General features: G+C 33.1%; 3 protein-coding genes across 6 annotated transcripts; 1 reads left to right on the top strand and 2 right to left on the bottom strand.

The window, feature by feature from the left end:
- Window positions 1-633: 633 nt before the first annotated feature.
- Window positions 634-5,850, bottom strand: LOC100803428 (uncharacterized). Its single transcript, XM_006577253.4, has 9 exons — window positions 5,674-5,850; window positions 5,513-5,592; window positions 5,028-5,215; window positions 2,831-4,223; window positions 2,602-2,702; window positions 2,383-2,442; window positions 2,103-2,153; window positions 1,317-1,387; window positions 634-1,032 (listed from the first exon to the last, which is right to left on the bottom strand). Exons 1-9 carry the CDS (start codon window positions 5,787-5,789, stop codon window positions 894-896), a joined length of 2,199 nt encoding a protein of 732 aa, XP_006577316.1. The 5' UTR covers window positions 5,790-5,850; the 3' UTR covers window positions 634-893.
- A 4,106-nt stretch (window positions 5,851-9,956) lies between these two features.
- Window positions 9,957-14,621, top strand: LOC100804861 (ankyrin repeat domain-containing protein 13C). Of its 2 annotated transcripts, none has more exons than XM_006577247.4 (3): window positions 9,957-10,207; window positions 10,502-12,516; window positions 13,865-14,621. In XM_006577247.4, the coding sequence occupies exons 2-3, from the start codon at window positions 10,840-10,842 to the stop codon at window positions 14,255-14,257; spliced, it is 2,070 nt and encodes a 689-aa protein (XP_006577310.1). In that variant the 5' UTR covers window positions 9,957-10,207; window positions 10,502-10,839; the 3' UTR covers window positions 14,258-14,621. The 2 variants fall into 2 exon arrangements, with proteins under 2 accessions (XP_006577310.1, XP_003521769.1); XM_003521721.5 differs by having other exon boundaries at window positions 10,415-12,516.
- LOC100802896 (uncharacterized) lies at window positions 13,798-19,899 on the bottom strand. Of its 3 annotated transcripts, none has more exons than XM_006577250.4 (9): window positions 19,533-19,899; window positions 18,840-18,912; window positions 17,902-18,251; window positions 17,299-17,548; window positions 16,996-17,161; window positions 16,076-16,178; window positions 15,816-15,944; window positions 15,337-15,552; window positions 13,798-15,257 (listed from the first exon to the last, which is right to left on the bottom strand). In XM_006577250.4, exons 2-9 carry the CDS (start codon window positions 18,886-18,888, stop codon window positions 14,976-14,978), a joined length of 1,545 nt encoding a protein of 514 aa, XP_006577313.1. In that variant the 5' UTR covers window positions 18,889-18,912; window positions 19,533-19,899; the 3' UTR covers window positions 13,798-14,975. The 3 variants fall into 3 exon arrangements, with proteins under 3 accessions (XP_006577313.1, XP_040870172.1, XP_006577311.1); XM_041014238.1 differs by lacking the exon at window positions 19,533-19,899 and having other exon boundaries at window positions 17,902-18,029; window positions 18,114-18,251; window positions 18,840-19,523; XM_006577248.4 differs by lacking the exon at window positions 19,533-19,899 and having other exon boundaries at window positions 18,840-19,523.
- Between the last annotated feature and the right edge of the window lie 1,436 nt (window positions 19,900-21,335).

The raw sequence follows: 21,335 nt of genomic DNA, 5'->3' as shown, positions 1-21,335 counted from the left end.
CAAATTAATTAATGAACTACAAATTTATGCATATATATCCCAATTGCCAAAACATTGACCTTAGACCACAATTGCAAAACTCAAGCAATCACATCAACTGGTGTTCCTTTGTTTAAATTTAATTAAAATTAGTTTTCTTTAAGTTTTAGTTATTGGTCATATTTAACAACGGATTTTACATTAAAGATATACATAGGATGAGAAAAAATAGTTAAAAAATAAAACAAAGTCAAAGAAAAAGTTTACGACCATATCAGTAATTTTTTTATCCTTAACAATTAAATACAATATTAAAAAATTTAGAACACTTACATATAATACACTTTGTTAAAAATTAAATTTTGTCAAAAGTATTTTTAAGGGTATTAGTAAAAGATTACTAAAAGTTATAATGAATGTGTAAATATATTTTATTTTTATTTTTATTGTTTAATCAATATTTAAAGAATGTTTGTTACACTAACATTTTCCTTATTATTTTATTAATTATTACTATTCAAGATAAAAGTTAATAAGCATTTTAAGGACTCTAATTAATGAAATAAAGTATAACTTTTTAAACAGATGCAAGAGATTTTGTTACAGTTATCCTCTACATTACAAAAACTAAAACTAAAATACCAGAGATTATAATTAAATAAATTTACCACGCCTATCTCATTGTATCATCAGATCTCTTTCCATAATTTCAGACAAAGAAACCATATATGATCGAATATAATAAGGTTTTCTGACGAGCTCCATATACGTTGGAACTCATAACGTAATCTACCGTGCCTGGGTATTTATTTCTGATACATAATAACCTATAAGTTTTTCAAACAACATTAAGAAATTGAAGAGCTAAGTCCAAGATTGAGCCCATCTGAAAAATTTAGAGCAATAAAGAGGAATCATTGGTCATCTTCTTCAGAATCTTCATCATATTTTGCCTCAATAAGCTCCGGCCGAACTGATGGCTTGCTCTTTAACGGTTCTCCTTGTTTCCATGATTGTTCAAGCTGTTCCTTTTCCTCTAGTAATTCAATTTTTGTAAAGCACAAATAGTCAACACGTTAAGGAGGCACATAAGATACTAGGATTCTTATGAATAATTATGATCTACTTTTTTTAGTTTAATTTCTTTGTATTATCTATTAAAAATAATTTACATTGTCAACCAATTATAATAAGTATAACCTGTAAGATAATTATTGTGAAAGTTAACAAAAATACCAACTATATTTGGTGATTTCCAATTGATTGACAATATAAAAACTGTTTATATGGTGATGCATAAACTATTTACTCTTTCTATATAAAAATATAAAGGATATTCTCTATTTCTTCCTCTAAGATTTGCACGGTCAATTTGATTTTGCAAATAGACTAGGCGAGTCAGAATCCTCTGCAAGAACATATTCATAAAGTGGGTCAGAAAAATATGAATGACATTTACAAACTATCAGTATAACAAATATTAAAACCAAAATAATTCATATTACATATAAAGTAGAAGAAACTGAATCACAAATGCAAGAATTTTGTTACACATTCATGTAGCGGAAAAAGTAAAAGCCAGTGACATGTACAAAATGCCAATGTTTTAATCAAGGGTTATTATATTCATACGCTTGTTTTCTCTCCCATTTCACTTTCACTTCATTTTTTTTTCCTATCTCTCTTTATTTCCCATTTTATCATTTGCCGCATCTATCAGTTTCTCTCTGTTCCTTTATTTTTCCTCTCTATCTGTCTTTTTCTTCCTATCAAGCACTCCAAAATTGGGGTGTGCCTTTAACTTTTTTTCTATATCAATCAAGATAAATTAGAAAAGGAGCTCCCTCTTTCCCATATTCTGTTAACTGTGTGTTACTCAAGGAAAATAAAAGTCAAGGTTTCAACCTGTAAGTTATAAACTCTTGCAGAAAACTGATATAAAAAGCAAATATAATTGATTTTTCTAGTAAAAGGTTTAGCTACTGTATTTGGTGTAATGATATCTGAATCTTGGATTGCTACAATCCAGAAAGTGAATCTAAATTAGTTATTGATCAGAAATTTTCGATCCAGTAGTGGAACAAAGATAAATGTTCACTAAGCATAGAGTCAGGGATCCTTACGTGTTTTGTTATATCCTCGTGAAGAATTTCAGCCTTTTCTTGAACCTCCACCTGCCAAACGCCAATGGGGAAAACAAAGTAGTTAAATCCCATTTTCTAAGCTATGACAAGATACATTCAGGAACTGACTGTAAACTACACAGACAAAAAATCAATACAAGAATAAGTAGCAGAAATATGGTTTCCAATTACACTAATTTTTAGATTTTTAATTCCTATTTCTGATAGTTGTGTCCTTCAAAAGATAAAACAGTTGTTCTTTATGTATGAAACAACTTACAACACTTAATTTTGGGAGCAAGCCGGCTTTCACTTTTTGCTGCAAATCCTCACATTCTTGCTGTAAGCAAGGTAACACAATTGGTTATAATGTATTCTAGGACAGCGACAGAATCCATAGTTAATGTAATAACCATATAATTTCCAATGCATAGTTGCATTGGAAATGTTCATAATTGACTCTGGGAAAATAATAATAGGTTCATTGCAAGTCATTTACCTCTGTGAAGTCTTCATCTGACAGCTCAGAAATGGGAACAGCCTTATCCATGAAGGAAACTTGCAAGAGAGTTCCATTTGATATTTCATCAAAGAAAACACCTATAAGTTAAACAAGTCAATCATTTAAGATATGCATAGAACCACATTAAGAAATATAAAGTAACTTAACAAAAGTAGAGAAAAAAAGTGGTGAGCACACAGTATCAGATCTGTATGTAATTTTGTACCTAGAACTCTCAAGAGATGGTAAGACTTCCTTTGCCTAGAATCATTGGAATCCACTTTGGCTCTGACAAAAGTTCCAACAGCCTTAACCACAAAACTTTCAGGCTGTTTTGATAACTCTAGCACCAAACTTCGTTTTAGGTAAATGAGGTTTATATTATTGGCAGTAATGGACACAAAGCGGCTATGTTTGATAAAAAAAGATCCCTTTTTCAATGGAGGTTTTCCAATTAAACTTGATAGTCTGCTTCCCATGCTTGTTTTCTGATCATTGACATGCTTGTCTGTAGAACTGTTTTCTATTTTCTCATCTTTTTTCTCCACAGATGAATCATCCAACTTCTTGGCAATGTGAAACTCCAGTAGAGGATATATCTGACTTTTTGGCATAACTTTCTTTCTAAATATAGGAAACAACCTTTCATCAGCGAGGAACTTCCCCTTATCTTCAGGGTGATGAAGATTTTTCTCCTTAATGTATTCATGTATGAGAGAATTTACATCACATTGCGTTAATGGTTCACTTTCACATTTCCCAATGGATGCAAGGAAGCTAATGAGAAGTTTTGATCCCCATCCCTCAAACTCCTCTAAATTCTGTTTGGCTGGCTTATAATCTTCATCACTATGCCTTAACATCGAATCATTTTGTTTTTCTTCTTCACCTTTACAATATTTTTTATTATGCAGAAAATCTTTACCCTTTTTGTAGTTGGGCTGTGCAGCAAAGATATCATCACTAGTCAATCCTTCTTTTGTCTCTGAATAGTACCCCTTCCTTTTGGATGGCTTATAATCTTCATTAATATTTGATTCCCATGACATCAAATCATTTTTCTTTTCTTCACCTTTACAAAAAAAATTATGATGCAGAATTTTTTTACCCTTTTTGTAGTTGGGCTGTGCAGCAAAGATATCATCACCAGTCAATCCTTCTTTTACCTCTGAATTGTAGCCCTTTTGTTTGGCTGGCTTATAATCTTCAACAACATCCCATTCCCATGACATCAAATCATTTTTCTTTTCTTCTTCACCTTTACAAATTCTTTTATGATGCACAATTTTTTTACCCTTTTTGTAGTTGGGCAGTGCAGCAAAGATATCATCACAAGTCAATCCGTCTTTTACCTCTGAATTGTACCTCTTACGTTTGGCTGGCTTATAATCTTCATCTGGCTTATAATCTTCATCAATAACCTGTGACATCAAATCAGTTTGCTTTTCTTCTTCACCTTTACAAATTTGTTTATGATGCGGAATTTGTTTACCCTTTTTGTAGTTGGGCAGTGCAGCAAGGATATCACCACTAGTCAATCCTTCTTTTACCTTAATAATGTCCCAATACTCCTTGAATAGATATTCATATGTTTCTGTGTCATCTAAGGTTATTTTGTTCTGCAATGAACAATCAACTTTTAAAGGACAATATAAAGATATCTCTCTTTAAAAATAAGCTGAACATAAAAAGAACAGGGATAAGCAATACATGTACTACCAATCTGATTAAATCAGTTTAGCTGTTCCAACAGCAAAAAAATGGACTCCACAATTTTGGCTCTATACTCATCTGTAGCACAATGACTTAACCAGCCACTTTCACTTTAACTACAAGATTTAAGCTATGTTTCCGCAGTACAAAATCCCCAATGTTGCACATTATTTTTACATTTAAAAACTGAAAATATCTTTAGCTTCCACAAAATTATAATGCTGACATCACCCAAATCTTTGTCTTCACACCATTATCCCCTATTTTTTATTTCCTTTTTCGCTCTAATAAATAATGGTATTTGCATGTCTCCAGCTTGAAAATGAATAATTTAGATTTTAGGAATTTGTTAAATAATGTTTAAAATATTTAACATATTGTTGAAGTAAAGATAAGGATCTTGTTGAAGTAAAGATAAGTAAATTACGTGCAGTTATAGTAAGAGAAGCAAGGGTATAACAAGGGAACCAGATTCAGTGCATTCACACAGTCGTGAATCATCACTGTTGGATGAAGATTGAGCGGTTTAAATTCCATTTACATATTTTAAGTTTGATTTAAGAGAAAAATATGATCCATCTGATCTTCATCCAACAGTTACAACTAGTCCACAGCGTGAATGTGTTAAACTCCCAATAGCAGGGAGATTCCTGGTTCGTGTAACAAGTAAATTTGTTAAGAACTATTCAAATTCATGTTATCACACCTACCCCCTCGGAGTCATGGTCCAAATTTCGTTCTATAATCACCGCAAGCTCCGAACAGTCAATGCATAAGCCTTTTACCCCTCGAACAACCGTAAAATCAGAGGCAGCAAAGCACTTTCTGCACACACCATTTGGACAGCTAATACAATGAAACTTAGAACGTTCATTACAGTCGAAGCAAAAATGCCGACCTGAAATTGAAAAACACAGAAAGAAAAGCACATCACTATAAGTTAAACTATATTTGCATAAAGCTCTCACTACAGTTAATCACTCCCCAAAAGAGAACACTGACTACAAAACTTGGAAATATTCAGTGGGAAACAAAGGAATGTGGCAAATAAACTTATCCCCTCCGCACATGATGGATCAAAAACATAAATCCCAATGCATGCAAAACGTTACTCTCATATTTCTATCACTAAACCTCACATATGGGTTAGTAAGGTGAGAAAGTAATACATTATCAATAAATCCAACGAACTTACCACAAACCCAATATTTTGCAATGTCAAAAAAAGAATCGTCCTTGTTAACACAGACCGGGTGATAAACTTTTCCACAATCGCTGAAATGTTGATACCCATAGATTAATTAGCACCAAAGTAAGTAACCGGTTTTGGTGGAGAAAAAAAAGAAAAAGACTCACTTGTGATCACAAACGACCATTTGTCCACCATCCTTGCATTCAAAACACCACTCCTCCCCTGATTCTTCTTCTTCTTCTTCTTTTGGAACAATTGACTTTTCTATGTTCTTGGCCATTTTAGGGTGCAGAGAGGGTGTCACGCTCACAATGGTTACATACACTGTTGCTTGAACTTGAAGGAAAAATAGTATCTTTTTGGAAAAATAAGTTACTGTAATCAATTAAATTAAATAGGGAATAGAGAAAGACCAAAACCAAAAGATGACGTCAAGTAAAGCGTGTGCACTGTATCAAGACCCTGCAAATAAACGAAGGCAAACTAAGGTCTACAGTACATGTGTGATGTGTCCCATTGGATTTGGACTAAGTATCTTTGTTAGTATTAATTAATATTAATACTAATACATTGTTTTTCGGTATATACAAAATAAAAGTTTTTTTTTTCCGTAAATATACTTTCTCTGTTATTTTTTCCCAATATTATATTGTAATTTAATTCTCATATATACTGGGTGAGACTTTCTCTCTTCTTTTTGTTTTTTTTTTTAATTTAAAATATTATGTTATATAATTTTTTAATTAGTTTTAAAATTACTTATTTATTAAATTAAATTTTATTATTTTGTTTTTTATTTTTTTAAAGAAAAATAAAAAAATTGGATAAAATTAGAGTATAATTTTTTAGTTACTTTATATGTATTTTTGTAGTTAAATTTATGTGTTGTTCATATTTTTTTTGTTATGTTCATTAATTAAAAAAATAAGAAAATTAGTTAGTAGTATTAAAATAAACTAAAAAACACAATAAAAAAATAATTGATAAATCTATCTTATACAATAGACATAAAATTTTAAAGAATAGTAACTGTTATATTGAAAATATTTTTAAAAATATCTTTAAATAAAAATATATTAAAAATATCTTTAAAAATATTTATTTAACAGTTATTTTTTACTTAAGTGATAAGAATTGATATTTTTATTATTTACGACTTGTAGATATGAAAAGAAAAGATTAAAACATCCAAAAAATATTGATAACTGCTAAATATAAATTATTTCTTATAATAAAAATATATTGAAAATATCTTTAAAGATATTTAATTAACAATTATTTTTTTCTATCGATGAGACAATAATATGAAAGAGATGAGTGGGATCCTAAAGAGAATGGCGCATTATGGACGAAAAAGAAAATAATCGAAAATTAAAATTTCAAAAAAAATCCAAATATTCGGATTTTATACTCATCTAATTTCTTAGCCTTAATTTCATAAGATAAATTAAAATATATAATAGACAAATACTTTTAATATTAAATTATAGTATAATTAAAATTTATAAGAAATAAATATTTCTAAATATACAGATAAAAAATAGCAGTTTGGAATCACTGAGAGATTAATCTGTAAAGATAGTGCGTGAAATATAAATCTAAAGGAGAAAGAACATATAATATTTTTTAAAAAGCTAAAAGAACAAGTTTTAGGTATGATATTGACAATATCTAAGAGAATAAGAAAATTGATAGTCTAACCTTTTAAGTTTCTATATTCTAATTTATTATAACGTAAGTAAATATGTTCAATTCTGTTTTCTTTATCTCTAAACTGATTTTATCACTATTTATTATGGTTGAAATCGTGATAAAAAAAATAAATTATACCATAATCCAATAATAAATACTAAGTAACAAATAAACCAAAAAGATAAAAGTGAATAAAATGGATTCAGCATAAAAAATCATGAAGACTGGGGATTCAGCATTGATTGCATTTTCTCTGCACCATCAGACCAGTACTTGTTTCCTTTATGTGAGTTGAAGCAGTAGCCATAAATAAGCCATCGGTGGTTACAGAAATCAAACTTCACCAAATTGAGCTTTTGTTTCCTGATGCCCATATTGAAACTTGCACTTTTTTCTTTAGTTTTGTGCATATACTATATGACTTGTTGACTTTTGCCCTTTTTGTTTTTATTGTATTTTTCTATTTTTTGCTATATATTCATTGCTCTTTTAGTCTTTTTTATTTAAATTTTTCTCAGTTTTTTGTATTTTTTATTTGATTACCTTAACAAATTTGGGTGTTCACGAAGAACTTATACAATACTCATATAAAAGTGAAGCTTGTTTAAATAGGTCAAGTTAAATATTATTTTTAAAAGCTTATTTAGTTTTTTTTCTTCTTAAATAGGTCATAGTTTTCAATACTTATCATAGTTCTCCTTTGCCTATGCTTTGTTGGCTCTTGTACTTATTTTCTGATTCTTATTATTGTACTTTAACCAGACACAAGGATCTTGTACCATTTTTTCTTTAATTTCTATATCTCAGTGACAATATATTTGTGGGTGCCGGTGGGAAATAAAACATGTTATTGAATGCAACTATGCCTATGGGGAGTGAGGGGACCAAGAACGGTTTAAGAAGCCATCCATGCTTGCTATGAAGCAAAAATTGGGCACCCAAACTTGTCGGATCGTGGTAGGAAGCAAAATGGGACAGCATTCTGTAAATTGATTCCGTGCTGACTGATATAAAACCCACGGGCTTAGGATCTTTTTTCTTCTAACTCAAATATTTCCTATCCGAACACTAGGGATTAATTTCTTAAGATATTGAGAAACATTCAAAAAGATTAATTTTTTCATTATATCATGTTTGTTGTGAAAGAATATTATAAATATACATTTATTTTCTTTTTTTATTTCATTTTCATCTTTTTTTTCCCTAATTGTCTATTTTCTTCTCATCACAATATTTATTATATTTTTCTTCCTATCACTCTTTTCCTTTCACCCCAATTTAGCTTAAAATGGGGAGGACAACTGGCTAGCATTTTTTGCTAATAAACAAGAACAACAACAATTACTATTACATATAGGATCAACATTGAACTGAAAAAACTTTATTGATAAAAAATAGGGAGTTGCCATCGAATTTATTTTGAGAAAACATTAGAAAAAGACTGAAAAGAAATTGATCCTTGAAATCAATCTTTTGAGATGTAACTCAGTTTGCAACTTGAGATTCATGAAGCAAACTTTTATCTATACAAAAAATGTAAGGAAATAATGAGGGGGGTTCTCTAATTTTTTTTATAATCATAATATCCATATAAAGTTGTTTCCACCAAAACTAGTGAAAAATCTTCGTCCACAAAAACAATAATAATTAGTATTATCAATTTTCTTTTTTATTTATTAATTTGGTCTTTTATAAGGCAGTGATTTATTCTTTTAATCATTGAAAAGTAGTATCGATTTTTTTTTTACGAAAGTAGTATCGAATTAGTCATTGAAAACAAGATTAATTTAATTTTATTAAAGTTAAAAGTAACGAGTAGATTTTCAATTATAAAAAAATTCCCTTCAGTTAAAATAATGTTATAATTCAATTCCTTATTTTCACAGTGATAATTCTGATATAACTTTCCATAGTTGAAGTATTGTGTTAATGTAATTTACGTTTGGATGAAAAAAATATTAAGTTTCCTCAAAATTTTATATTTTTTTATGTTTCAAATTTTTGTATCATTGAAAAATTGAAATGGTAGCCACCCTCGACCGAAATTCTTGCAAACGAGTATTTCAACGTACGCATACATTAAAAATGATGGCTCATGATGATATAACTTTTGTGAAGCCAGTAACTAGGGGTGAATGATGTTGCCCTGTAAAACTGTTGTAATGGACGAAGAAATACAAATATTTTTTAAACAGAAACAATTATATATATATATATATATATATATATATATGTTGGAGTTGAATAGGACAATTATTAACTGTAATTTTTTTTGGATGTAGTCGTATATTTAAATTTTACACTCAATAAGAATAAATTCATGTCAATTAATTTAGGTTATGTAAGGAGTAAAATCATATATCATATATGAAAAAAAACTAGAACTCATCATTATTTTATTTTGTTTTTGTTGATAATTTTGGTACATGGTGGATCACCTTTGACAGTTGTCCACCCTAGCCTTCATCAAAAAATAAAATTAAGATATTTAAATGAAAAAAATTATTTTAATTAAAGAAATTAAAGAATCTAACCACAACAATTAAAAGTTAAATGAATAATCTATTAAAAGACTAAAATACAGATTAGCCATAATATTGTTTAATTTATATTGAATTTGTTTCCATTCATATGTAAATAATAAAAAAAGAAGTAAAGAGCAAAGAGGCGCATTAAACAGCAGTGAGCGGGGTGTTGGGGAGGGACCTCCGAGTCAGAGGAGGACCGAGTCGCGACCGATTCCTTTTGAGTCGTGTTGTCATTTGTCAGCATTAATGGTCCCATCCATCCTCACCCTTCGATCTCATCTTTCCCATTCCATTCCCACCGTCCGATCCTTTTCCTCTTTCTCTTCCTATTTCAATTTCAATTTCAATTCGCGAATGCGTGTGCGAGTATGAACTTGTTTGGCTGAACGAAGAACCCTAACCTCTCACCAGCGCAAGCTTCTCCTGCAACCCTCCAGACGATCAACTGGGATCCCAACCGCTCTCTCGCCCTCGCCAGGTCTTTGATTCTTGTTTCCTCTCTTTCCTTATTTCATGCCACCACACCAATCGTATTCTGTTCTTTTCCTTCGTATTTCTTATTTTGTTTTTCTTTCTCTGTTATTCTACTTGCTCAATCCTCTTTGTGTCTTTAATTTAGGTTTTACAACGTTTTTTTCTCCTTCTGTATGCGGTTATAATTCGAGAAGTTTTGTTTAATGAACAGGTGCTGAGTGGCTTTAATTGTAAATCTTGGCGCTCCATGTGTGAACCTTTGTTGGGTGGTTTAGGCTCAGACTTGCTTTGTTTGCAGATTTGATTGGATCGGCTTCCTGCATACTTGGACTCGGGAATTTGGACCAAAAACAGTTCTCGAAATCTTGCTTGTTTCTAAGTCGTGTTCTTGTTTCTAAGTCGTTAATGCCAGTGCAGTGAAGTAATTTCTGGCAAGTTGATAGTAGAGGTTCGTTCATTGTGGCAGGGGAGGGGAGGGTTCGAATTTGGGCTACAAATAAACTCGGTTTACCCATTTTGGTGGCTTTCCCTTTGTCATTGGAGCCATGGAAAATGTTGATTTGATTGTCTAAGGCAAGGCCAAGGTATGAGTGCAGCCTATGCTGTATCTGCTTTGTAACTCAAGATTTACGGACCATGGAAGCCAATGGAATCACTCATGACAGTAGCCTAGGAGCGGGGAGAAGGGATAAGAGAGAGGTGGGAGACAAAACGATGGAAGATTTAAGTAAATACGTACACAGCCCTGCTCACTTGGCAGTTGCCAGGCGTGACCATGCTGCCCTAAGGCACATTGTTTCTGCCTTGCCTAGGCTTGCTAAGGCTGGTGAGGTCACCACAGAAGTAGAATCTATTGCTTCTGAACTTCAAGCTGATGAGGTCTCTACTGTTATTGATTGCCGTGACGTTCCTGGTAGGGAGACTCCTCTTCACCTTGCTGTGCGTCTCCGGGATCCAGTCTCTGCTGAGATTTTGATGGCTGCTGGTGCGGATTGGAGTCTGCAGAATGAACATGGTTGGAGTGCTCTCCAAGAAGCAGTGTGCACCAGAGAGGAAGCGATTGCCATGATTATTGCACGGCACTATCAACCTCTGGCTTGGGCTAAATGGTGTCGTAGACTTCCCCGCATCGTCGCTTCAGCATCTCGAATTCGTGATTTTTATATGGAGATAAGTTTTCATTTTGAAAGCTCTGTCATTCCTTTTATTGGGCGAATAGCTCCTTCAGATACTTATCGGATTTGGAAGCGTGGGTCTAATCTCCGTGCTGATATGACCCTTGCTGGTTTTGATGGCTTACGCATCCAGCGATCGGACCAGACTTTTTTGTTCCTCGGTGAGGGCTATGTTGCAGAGGAGGGTAATTTTACTCTGCCACCTGGTTCTTTGATTGCTCTTTCTCATAAGGAGAAGGAAATCACGAATGCTTTGGAAGGAGCTGGTACACAGCCAACAGAGTCTGAAGTTGCTCATGAAGTTTCCTTGATGTCTCAGACAAATATGTATAGACCAGGTATTGATGTTACTCAGGCTGAACTTGTTCCCCATTTAAATTGGAGGCGTCAGGAGAAGACTGAGATGGTTGGGAATTGGAAGGCAAAAGTTTATGACATGCTTCATGTGATGGTTAGTGTGAAGTCAAGACGGGTTCCAGGTGCTATGACAGATGAAGAGCTTTTTGCCGTGGAGGATGGAGAAAGCATGATGAATGGGGAAAACAATGATGAGTATGATGATGTATTGACTGCAGAGGAAAGAATGCAATTAGATTCTGCACTGCATATGGGGAACTCTGATGGTACTTATGAGGATGAGGAACATGGAGCCTTTGATGGTCAAGAAAATGGTTCTGCAGCTTCCCGTGAGAATTCTGAAGCCAATGGTGTGGTTAAAGAAAAGAAGAGCTGGTTTGGTTGGAACAAGAAAAGTTTGAAGAGTAGCAGTGATGATCCTGAGGATTCCAAAGCTGTGAAGAAAAATTCCAGGTTTGGCTCAGAAGGTAGCAATCAGAGATCAGCTGATCAGCCGAAGTTAGCATCTGACTTTCTGAGGGAGGATAGTGTAGACTCTAGGAAGGGAAAAGATAAAAACATTAAAAAGAAGAAGAAAAAAGGAGCAAACAACAATGAGTCAAAGAATGAGAGTGAGTATAAAAAGGGTTTAAGACCTGTGTTGTGGTTGACGCCAGACTTTCCTCTGAAAACTGATGAGCTGCTGCCTCTGCTTGACATCTTAGCAAATAAGGTTAAGGCTATTAGAAGACTCAGAGAGCTTTTGACAACAAAGCTTCCTCATGGAACTTTTCCTGTCAAGGTAATCTAAATACCATAACCCATTAGTTTTTTGTTTTTTATGCACTGTTGCTCTGCACTCTTACAGTACAGCATGCTCATATTACCTGTAGCTGTTTTTTTTAGGGAGTAAGTGAGCTAAAATAACATGATTGTAATGCAGATCTTAGAACCATACTGAAAGAAAATGCAAAATTATACTTAAAGCATATATGTGTGCATAAAAAATAATAACATCAAAATCACATTATTTAACTAAACAGGTAAACTTAAATTTGAATATTCATACCCATAAATTCATGTACAAGTCATAATAAGTACTGAAAGCACCAAAACTCAGAGAAGAGAGACCTGATAACTAGAGAGGTTGGAATCAGAATACAAGGCAAACAAACAAATGGCCTGAAGTCAGAATCCAAGACCAAAATGCAGTTGCAGATGGGTGAAATCAGCAGATAGACAAGGCAGAGACACAGATGGCCGAAGTAAACACCCAAGGCTAAGACCAGAAACACAGGTGGCTGAAGTCAGAATGGAGAAGGCCAAAGTCAACATACAGAGAGAAGGCAGATAGTAGAGAGAAAGAGCTAGGAGTGCGGGAATGGGAGAAATTTGAGCATATGAAGACAAAGTACATCTTGGGAGAGACCAAGAGAGTAGGACACAAATGAGGGAATCCTAATATTGAAGTTATTTGTTTATCTATTTATATGTTTTTTGCAAACTGGGTTGTGAAACTCGACTTGTGAAACCCAGCTGCATTAGCCAAAATTGTCTTGCAAAAAATTGCTGCTGCCACGATGTTGAGCTAGATTGGCGAGAACACTCTGAATCTCTGATCATACCAATTTATGATCACAGTTCTGTTTCAGCAGCACTGGGGAACACTAGATTTTAGCTCTGTTTCAGCACAGAGAGCCCCTCCAAAACACGTAAGATTGTGCAATTTTACAATCTTACACGTGATTTTGACAACATTGGCTTATATATACACATATCCGATGATTGATGAACATTTGATTTTTTCCTGAAGCTGGTGAGATGCTCAAATTTCACATCTTTGATGAGATTCTGACTGACATGAGTTTATTTTTATTATGTTATGATTCTTGTGCTGATAGTTCAGCATGAGTAGATTGTAGGTGTCTCTTTGAGTAATTAAAATCATCACATGATACTTCTGTACTGTTAATTGTTATTTTAAACCGTGCCAAGAAATCAATTTTTTACGAAGAAATCAATGTTGGTGCAATTTATGCCCAAATTCTACTTATCTGTCACTGTCTGTCTTGTGGCATGTTTCAGCATCCATGCTTGTTTTTTTTTTATAAAAGCTTCTGGTTTTAATGCTAATAACATCTGGTACTCAGGTCGCTATCCCAATAGTTCCTACTATTCGGGTGCTTGTCACTTTTACGAAATTTGAGGAGCTTCAGCCAGTAGAGGAGTTTTCAACTCCACTTTCCAGCCCAGCTCATTTCTATGATGCCAAATCCAAGGAATCAGAGGGTTCTGGTTCATGGATTTCATGGATGAAAGGAAGTCGTGGGGGGCAGTCCAGTGACTCAGATAGTCACAGATATAAGGATGAAGTTGATCCTTTCAGCATACCTGCGGACTACAAATGGGTGGATGCCAATGAGAAGAAACGCAGAATGAAGGCGAAGAAAGCCAAAAGCAAGAAACATAAGAAGCAGACAGCGGCAAAAGGTGGAGATGGAGTGCAGCATCAGAGGACCGAGGACGTAGAAGAAGAACAGTAATATCGTGGGTTGGTATCTCTGGGTAAAATTGGGGCTTTGATAATTGTTGCCAGACAGAGTCTTGCTTTGTGCACAGCCACAACTGACATTACAGTTCTATGTTGGAGGGTTTGTCCAAGAATTTACTAGAAATTTCTCGGGCAACCAATTGTTATTAGTTAAGGAAAAGGTGCCTTTATTTTTTTCCTCGTATCACGAAGAAAGCTTTGTCTTCTATAAATTGCTGTATTGCCAGTGAAGAGGAATTGAAGAGCAAGGGTGTTTTGCTCCCTAGATCTCGCTTGGCTTCATTCTAGTTGTCCTTAGATACCACTATTTGTATCTACACCTATGTCGATGATTATCGATTTTTACATTTTCGTGAGTGGTAATCTCCAGTTTTAACTGTTTCAAGATTTTGGATGTTTTAAAAGGATTTATGATTGAATTGAAAGTTGCGTGGTATAAGCTAAATTCATTGTTTCACGAATCGTCTACAAATCTCCCAGTCCCAGGAACTAGCATAAAACATGCGCAACTGAAATAATAATAATGGATACAGAACAAGTTCCAGATTTTTGTTCTTTAATTATTTTCAATAGATTCGTTATCATGTTGTGCTATTTATGGCATGTACAATGATAAATAATACTACGTACAACAAAATTAAATTATTTTACATTGTATCATTAATATCATATAGACAACATATTCGTTGACTAGCTCTAATTTACAGACCCTACCAAAATCTGTCCTTGTTAACGCTTAAATAGCCAGCCATAACCTTTCCCCCAGTATTTCTCATTCCATCTATGAGGAAGCACCAAGTAGATCCCAACGCTCCAACGAAAAAATCAGAGTCAGCAGCCATCATGAAATTAACCAGTGGGTAATTAGTGCTGCTCTCCCTCCCCAAGCTAGCTTCATACTTCGCCATTGACACATTAGTCCTACCTTGGCGTCTTACCTTAGTATAGTGAAAGTTCCAACCAGAATATTCTTTGATTTTGTCTATGACTTCCTGAAATCAAATCAAATCGATTAACAAGTATTATGATGAATAAGAAAGCTGAAAAATCCAACATATATAGTTGCAGTACCTGCATCTCTGTGGACAGCCATATGCTATTAAGGTTTGGGAAATGCCTCCTGATCCGGTCTGCAAGTTGCATGTATTCTTCGAACTCAACCACTTTCATTTCACACGCTTTGTCTCCCATCCTTACATGGATGCTTAGAAGAGGCCTAGGGATCCATGGCTTGTGATTGGACCACACATATTCTTCAATGCCAGACCCTGACTTGTTCCTATTTTCCTAAGACATCACCATAAGTAATTTTCAAGAACACAGTTTTCATACAATCTCATGCTTTTGATCACCGAGTTCAAGTTAAAGGTCAATTTACATGAAAATTTCCATACTATCATCAGAATTATCATGTAATCATCCCAATTATCTTGAATGGAAAATTAGGTAGATTTCCAAACTAATACCCCCTTCTCATTCTTCCCATAGGTATATAGATGTAGAGCATATTCATGTATGTTTCTTCTCTACTTTCTGTATCCAAAGTTTACCTCAGGCCATTCTTCAGCCGGACTTTCAAGAACCATTTCCGCAGCTATTTTTCCAAAGGCAGCATGCCGGGCTTCATTCAATAAATTGCATGTGTACTCAGTTGGAAACCTCATTAAGTAACGTACAGCCTGAAAATATTACCAATATTTATTTATGGCAACAACATTAAATAATGAAAGTAAGTGAAGAAACAAGAATAAAAGTGAAGATTGTTGTTGAGGCAAATTGCTAAAATGAGGAAAAAAGTATCGGAGTGTACCTGTGCTCTCCACCATCGTCTATCCAGTTTTCTATGAGAAGCCACCAGACTTCCATTTATATCGGTTGTTGGTTGCAAATAGTTCCATGGCTCGCCCCATATCCTGCAGCATACATTATTCACAATGAAAGAGTAAAAACCCTTGATGTATAATTTTCTTTGAATTAAATATGCTGCCTGATATATATATTCAAATTTTGCATCTGATAAAAATTTTCTTCTATCCGCTCCATGATATCTGATGTAATTTGTGACGACTCAAAACCTTTTAATATTTGTTTTAAAATTAAATTTAAATTTTCTGAAGATTTTTAAGTAAAATAAATAAATCAAAATATCGAAGGTCATCTCCTTCTTCCGTGACCACTTCCTCCTCCGCCCAGTTGCCTTCAACCACTTCTGCGTCCTCTGCGTCTCCGCTGACGCCGATCCTCGGTGGGCCCCCACTCCGCCACCACCGTGGGCTTCCGAGACCTGTTGCGAGGAGATCATGGCTGAGGCTAGTCTTGATCCTAAACCTCTAACTATCCTAGGTTCTAGGTTAGGTGGGAGTGAAAAGACTAAGGGAGATGCAGATTATAGCATTGCTGATTCAGTGGAGATTACTGATATAGTGAGGACAAATTTCATTTTCATGACAAGCCCTGTTATTGATCTCCCTTCTGGTCATGCAACATAGGGTTGCATGACTTGGAAAAGTAGGCAAGATGACTGAGAAGCAGCCGCAACCATCCTTAACACCCGAATTGAACTCCGCGGATTGCTGCAGCGCTTAACCTAACGTTCACGATTTTCTCCAAAGCGACCTTGGTCTCTTGCATCGCTTCCTAGATATATATATCAGAATTTAAAAAGATATTTAAGTGATTTTATTTTTTAAGTCACAATTCCTTTACTCCATGCATCTTTGTTGTGACTACCTTGGAGTTGGTCCTGCCCATATATGCCTTGATGTATAATTTTCTTTTGTAGTCACAATTCCTTTACTCCATGCATCTTCACTTCTCATGAGTTCCAACGCTCGTTGACGACATTCTAGTGAAGTTTCTAGAAAGAAGTAACAATTCCAACTAGACCGGGAAGATCCTGTATGAACACAGGTGTCAGTTACAGTAACAATTTCTAGCCAATGTTCACATTGTACACAAGTTGTTCAAAATTAATTGAACAATAACCGCAAAATGGTACAGTGCCAGAGTATTGATCACAATAATTTATCATGCCTTTGCATCCATCATGGTCAGCTCTATTGTAGAAGTTAGTGACAAGGACTCTTCTTTCATTGATTGCAATAGCAAGAAGCCCACACATTCCAGCAATCTGAGCACCAATGCCAAAGCCAGGTAATCTCTCCCAATCAGCTAGAAGAAACTTGACATTCGGGTTGTTACAGTTTAATGGATGCTGATGGATCCATATGTCACGTTGAACTTTTCTAGTTAAAGGATAGTTCTCTTCATCAGATCCTGCAATCTGCCAAAAGCTTCTATATAATAATCATGGCAGGTAATTGCAACATTCTTTTTAGATACAAATCTAATTGTCATTTTTTTATGATCTGAATGATGCAGTTCATGAATCTTCTTTACATGCTGTTGTTCAGATAACAATTGTATCCTAAATGTTGGAATTTGTAACGCATAATTGATTTTTTTTTAATATTTTTATTAAATTTATATCAAAACTCCATTACATAATAATGCATTTGTAACCCAATAGTAATCAAATCCTAATCCTAATTAAATACAAAACTAATATGATAATAGTTTCCTAAAATAATAATGTCAGTGAGTCCATAATAAAGTACTAATAATTGAGAAACATACCCAAGGTGGATAAGCACTCTCAAGTACAGCTTGACGCCTTAATATCTTAATCTGCTCAGTGGTTGCAGCAGCAGGGTGTGTGTCCAACAATCCTTTCCAACTTGTCCATGGGGGGAAGCTATGATTTCCTGTGCGCTTATCAAGACAATCATATAGCTGCGTTTTCACCTTGCAGTTTTCCAAATGAGGGGATTTAGGCAAACTGGACTTACTAATTCCAAGTTTCAGCAAGCACTCACTTTCAGATTTAGTCAACACACAACTCCAAGCTGAATAAAGCAAATACTCTCTCTCTTCCCTGCTCTTCAAATCCGTCAATCTCTCTGTTTCCTTGGGTTTAAAATTGCAGTCTGTTCTTGTCACCATAAGAAGGCCAAAGAAAAAGATATTCTCTGTTAAGTTAATTTAATATACTTATATACCCATAATGATAATGGTAATGAAATTGTTTAAAGGGTTACTACATTAAAGTGACCAGTTTTATGTGTATGATAGTATTATATACAGTTGGTGTATGCAAGATTGTTCTTATTGTAGTAGTGATTATGCAAAGCAAAACAATGTGCATAGTGCATAAACATTAGTATAATTATAAGTTGCTTCGGTTACAAGTCATAAAAGTCATACTCATCAAGCTTATTTCAGTGTCCTTAAAGTTTCAACTGAATTTAATAATTATTTGCATTCAATTTAGGAAAAACGGTAGGGACTCAGCAAAAAAGAAGAAGAAAAATGTAATGAGAAATTGTTTGATCCTTGCTTTTCTTTTGTGCACAATTTTGGTAAAAATTACGTTTGACTTGTTAAACCAGTTACTAAGGAATGAAAGTATATTGAATTGCTCCTACTCTATTAATAAACTTCAAAAGGTAACAGAGACATAAAATTAAAGTAATAATTATAGACTTATAGTAATGGTGAGATGGAAATTAACTCACTGATGTTGTTATTGAGATCAGAGTTCCAAGACAAATTAAGCATTGACATGGTTGAGAATGAAAATCGATCAAGCTGTAAAGTGCCAAAGGAAGTGAGAGCAGCCAAGATGAAAGAGGCAAGACAGACTTCACAAAGAAACCCCACAACACAAATCTGACATGGGAATGAGATTCCCATTTGAAGGACTCTATGCGAAATCACTCTCGCAAGAGATCTTTCATTCAATGCCTCCATTTCATTTAAAAAAAAAAAAGAAAAATGTTTCTCCTTTCTTTTCTTTCTCAAAAATTTTCATGGACTAACTAGCTTTTCATGATCCATAAAGCTTCAAACCCGTGCCTTGTTCCAACTTCTCTAAAGACACTATTTTTTGGGCCATGATGAGAATTTATGGAAGCTACATTCTTATAGTGTCAGAAAATTTGGGTATATCTCTCTTATTAGAAATAGAAACTAGATAAGTGTAGAGTCATATTAAAATTTGAGTATATTTAAGAAAAAAGATAGATACAAAATTTGAGCATAATATAATATGGGGATCCTGTCTATACACACAAGAAAAGCGTGATAAAAGTTGGATGAAGGTAGGAAGGAAGCGGCAACTACTAATACAGGCATTGCAAATTAAGAAAGGAATGAGAAGCCATGACTTGATGACTGGCTAAGCAAAAGTGGCAAAGAAAGACACATACCGTGAGCAAGACAACAAACTGTGAGCCTGATTTATCTTTTTTCTTACCTGTCCCTTTTGTTTTTCTTTTATTTATACATATTGATTAAAAGAGAAGGGTAAATGAATGAGAATGTTGAGTTGAAGTTGGGGTAAGAAAAGAGAGAAGAGTGAAATGCAGCATTTTGATGCCACATAATCAGAATTCACAGGTTTCTGTGTGTGAAGGGGAAGTGAGAAGTGGTGCCTCTTGGCATTTACTGCTATAATGTCTTGTGTGCCCAATCCATGAACCATGATGGTCCCCTCTCTTCTCTTCTTTCATTTCTATCTAGCTGCACCTCAACTTCAATCAAAATAAAATGTGCCCACATTCCCTTTGGCTTTATTTATTAAGCCAAAAATCCACAACCAACATTCCCTTCATGTAATTACAAAACAGTAGAAGGCAAGAAAGTACACAGAAACTATATGTTCACACTCTTTTCAAATATATAAATGATATTATAATTAAAACTTATAATAAATAAATATTCTTAAACGTATAAACTAAATTTAGATTTACAATAAATAATTTAAATTATAATATAATATTATTTTAATTATTGATCCTTTCTCAACAAAATAATTAAAATTCAATTTAAAAATAAAGATGAAAGAGTGGACTACTATATATATATATATATATAAGAAGTATCCCAATATAAAGGAAGTGGTTTGAGAGTATAGCAAGATTTTTTTTGGAATGTCAAATTGAGATAAGTTGTGTATGCTTATTTAAAATATTTATAATATAGGAGTAGATTAAAATTACAATAATATTAAAATATCTTTAATTTATTAAGATTTAAAATTAAAATCAATTTAAATTTATAAAAAGAAATAAATAAAAACTAAATGCACAATATATGAAAACTAGATGCATAATATAAAGATAAGCCTTCACCAAATATATATATATATAAAGATAAGCCATAGGATCCTCTCATGCTCCGTTGCGCTTCCTACTATTTTTTGTAATGATAAAAAACAGAAATTTTAGGTTTGAATTTTAACAAAAAAATCTCAATCATATGTTAATAAAAACGCTCCTTTTAAGTAAAATCTTCAGGACTCATTCAAAATAACAGTTTTAAAAGCTGGTGGTATATTTAAGTTGCTCCAATGTTAATTCCAGAAAATATATTATTATTTAGTTTAATAATTTTTATATTCTTTATGTAGAAGCATTTAACTGAATAGTTTAATCAATACGTTCTTCAAATTATTAGAATGTTTAATAAGAAATACTAGTATTACGGGTAAAATAGTATTTTAAATTATTTAATAGTTTATTTAATACATTTTGTTTTTACACGCTTAACTTTTCAAGGATATTTAATATCATTTATTATTTTATTATCAGTTATTTAATACTATTTATTGAATACTTTTAATTCTTTTCACTTATTTATTGTATTGAAAAATCTAAAAAAATATTAGGTCATTTATTCACTCACATATTTTCCACTAAAACTTCTTCATAATTAATTAAAGTTAAACAAAACACTTAATTATGAAGTTTTTAAGTAATTAACTACATAAAATAAAATAAATGTATTTTATTAATATAAATAATTCTTAATTTATCTAATCTCACACTTACATAATCTCTAAAATTTTATCTTATTCTAATATGATTCGTTCAAAGTATTATATTGATTATTATTCTAATATGATTCGTTCAGAGTATTATATTGATTATTTTGAAGGAAAAAAATTATTTTAAGATCACATAATTTACTCATTTGTGATTACTACACCTTTATTGTCATTATTTATATTT

This window comes from Glycine max, chromosome 3 (genome assembly GCF_000004515.6).
Source record: "Glycine max cultivar Williams 82 chromosome 3, Glycine_max_v4.0, whole genome shotgun sequence".
Lineage (NCBI taxonomy): Eukaryota > Viridiplantae > Streptophyta > Magnoliopsida > Fabales > Fabaceae > Glycine > Glycine max.
This window is presented reverse-complemented; position numbering and strand designations above follow the sequence as displayed.

Bases quoted from the DNA above. Each gene is read 5' to 3' on its own strand.
- LOC100804861 (XM_006577247.4), top strand. From the start codon at position 10,840: ATGGAAGCCAATGGAATCACTCATGACAGTAGCCTAGGAGCGGGGAGA. The intron at 12,517-13,864 runs GTAATCTAAATA...TCTGGTACTCAG, and splicing joins ATGGAACTTTTCCTGTCAAG to GTCGCTATCCCAATAGTTCC.
- LOC100802896 (XM_006577248.4), bottom strand. From the start codon at position 19,074: ATGGAGGCATTGAATGAAAGATCTCTTGCGAGAGTGATTTCGCATAGA. The intron at 18,252-18,839 runs GTGAGTTAATTT...TGACAAGAACAG, and splicing joins TGATCTCAATAACAACATCA to ACTGCAATTTTAAACCCAAG. The intron at 17,162-17,298 runs GCATGATAAATT...GTGTTCATACAG, and splicing joins TGACCATGATGGATGCAAAG to GATCTTCCCGGTCTAGTTGG.
- LOC100803428 (XM_006577253.4), bottom strand. From the start codon at position 5,789: ATGGCCAAGAACATAGAAAAGTCAATTGTTCCAAAAGAAGAAGAAGAA. The intron at 2,154-2,382 runs GTAAGTTGTTTC...GGCGTTTGGCAG, and splicing joins TGCTCCCAAAATTAAGTGTT to GTGGAGGTTCAAGAAAAGGC. The intron at 1,033-1,316 runs ATATCCTTTATA...TTTGTGCTTTAC, and splicing joins CTTAGAGGAAGAAATAGAGA to AAAAATTGAATTACTAGAGG.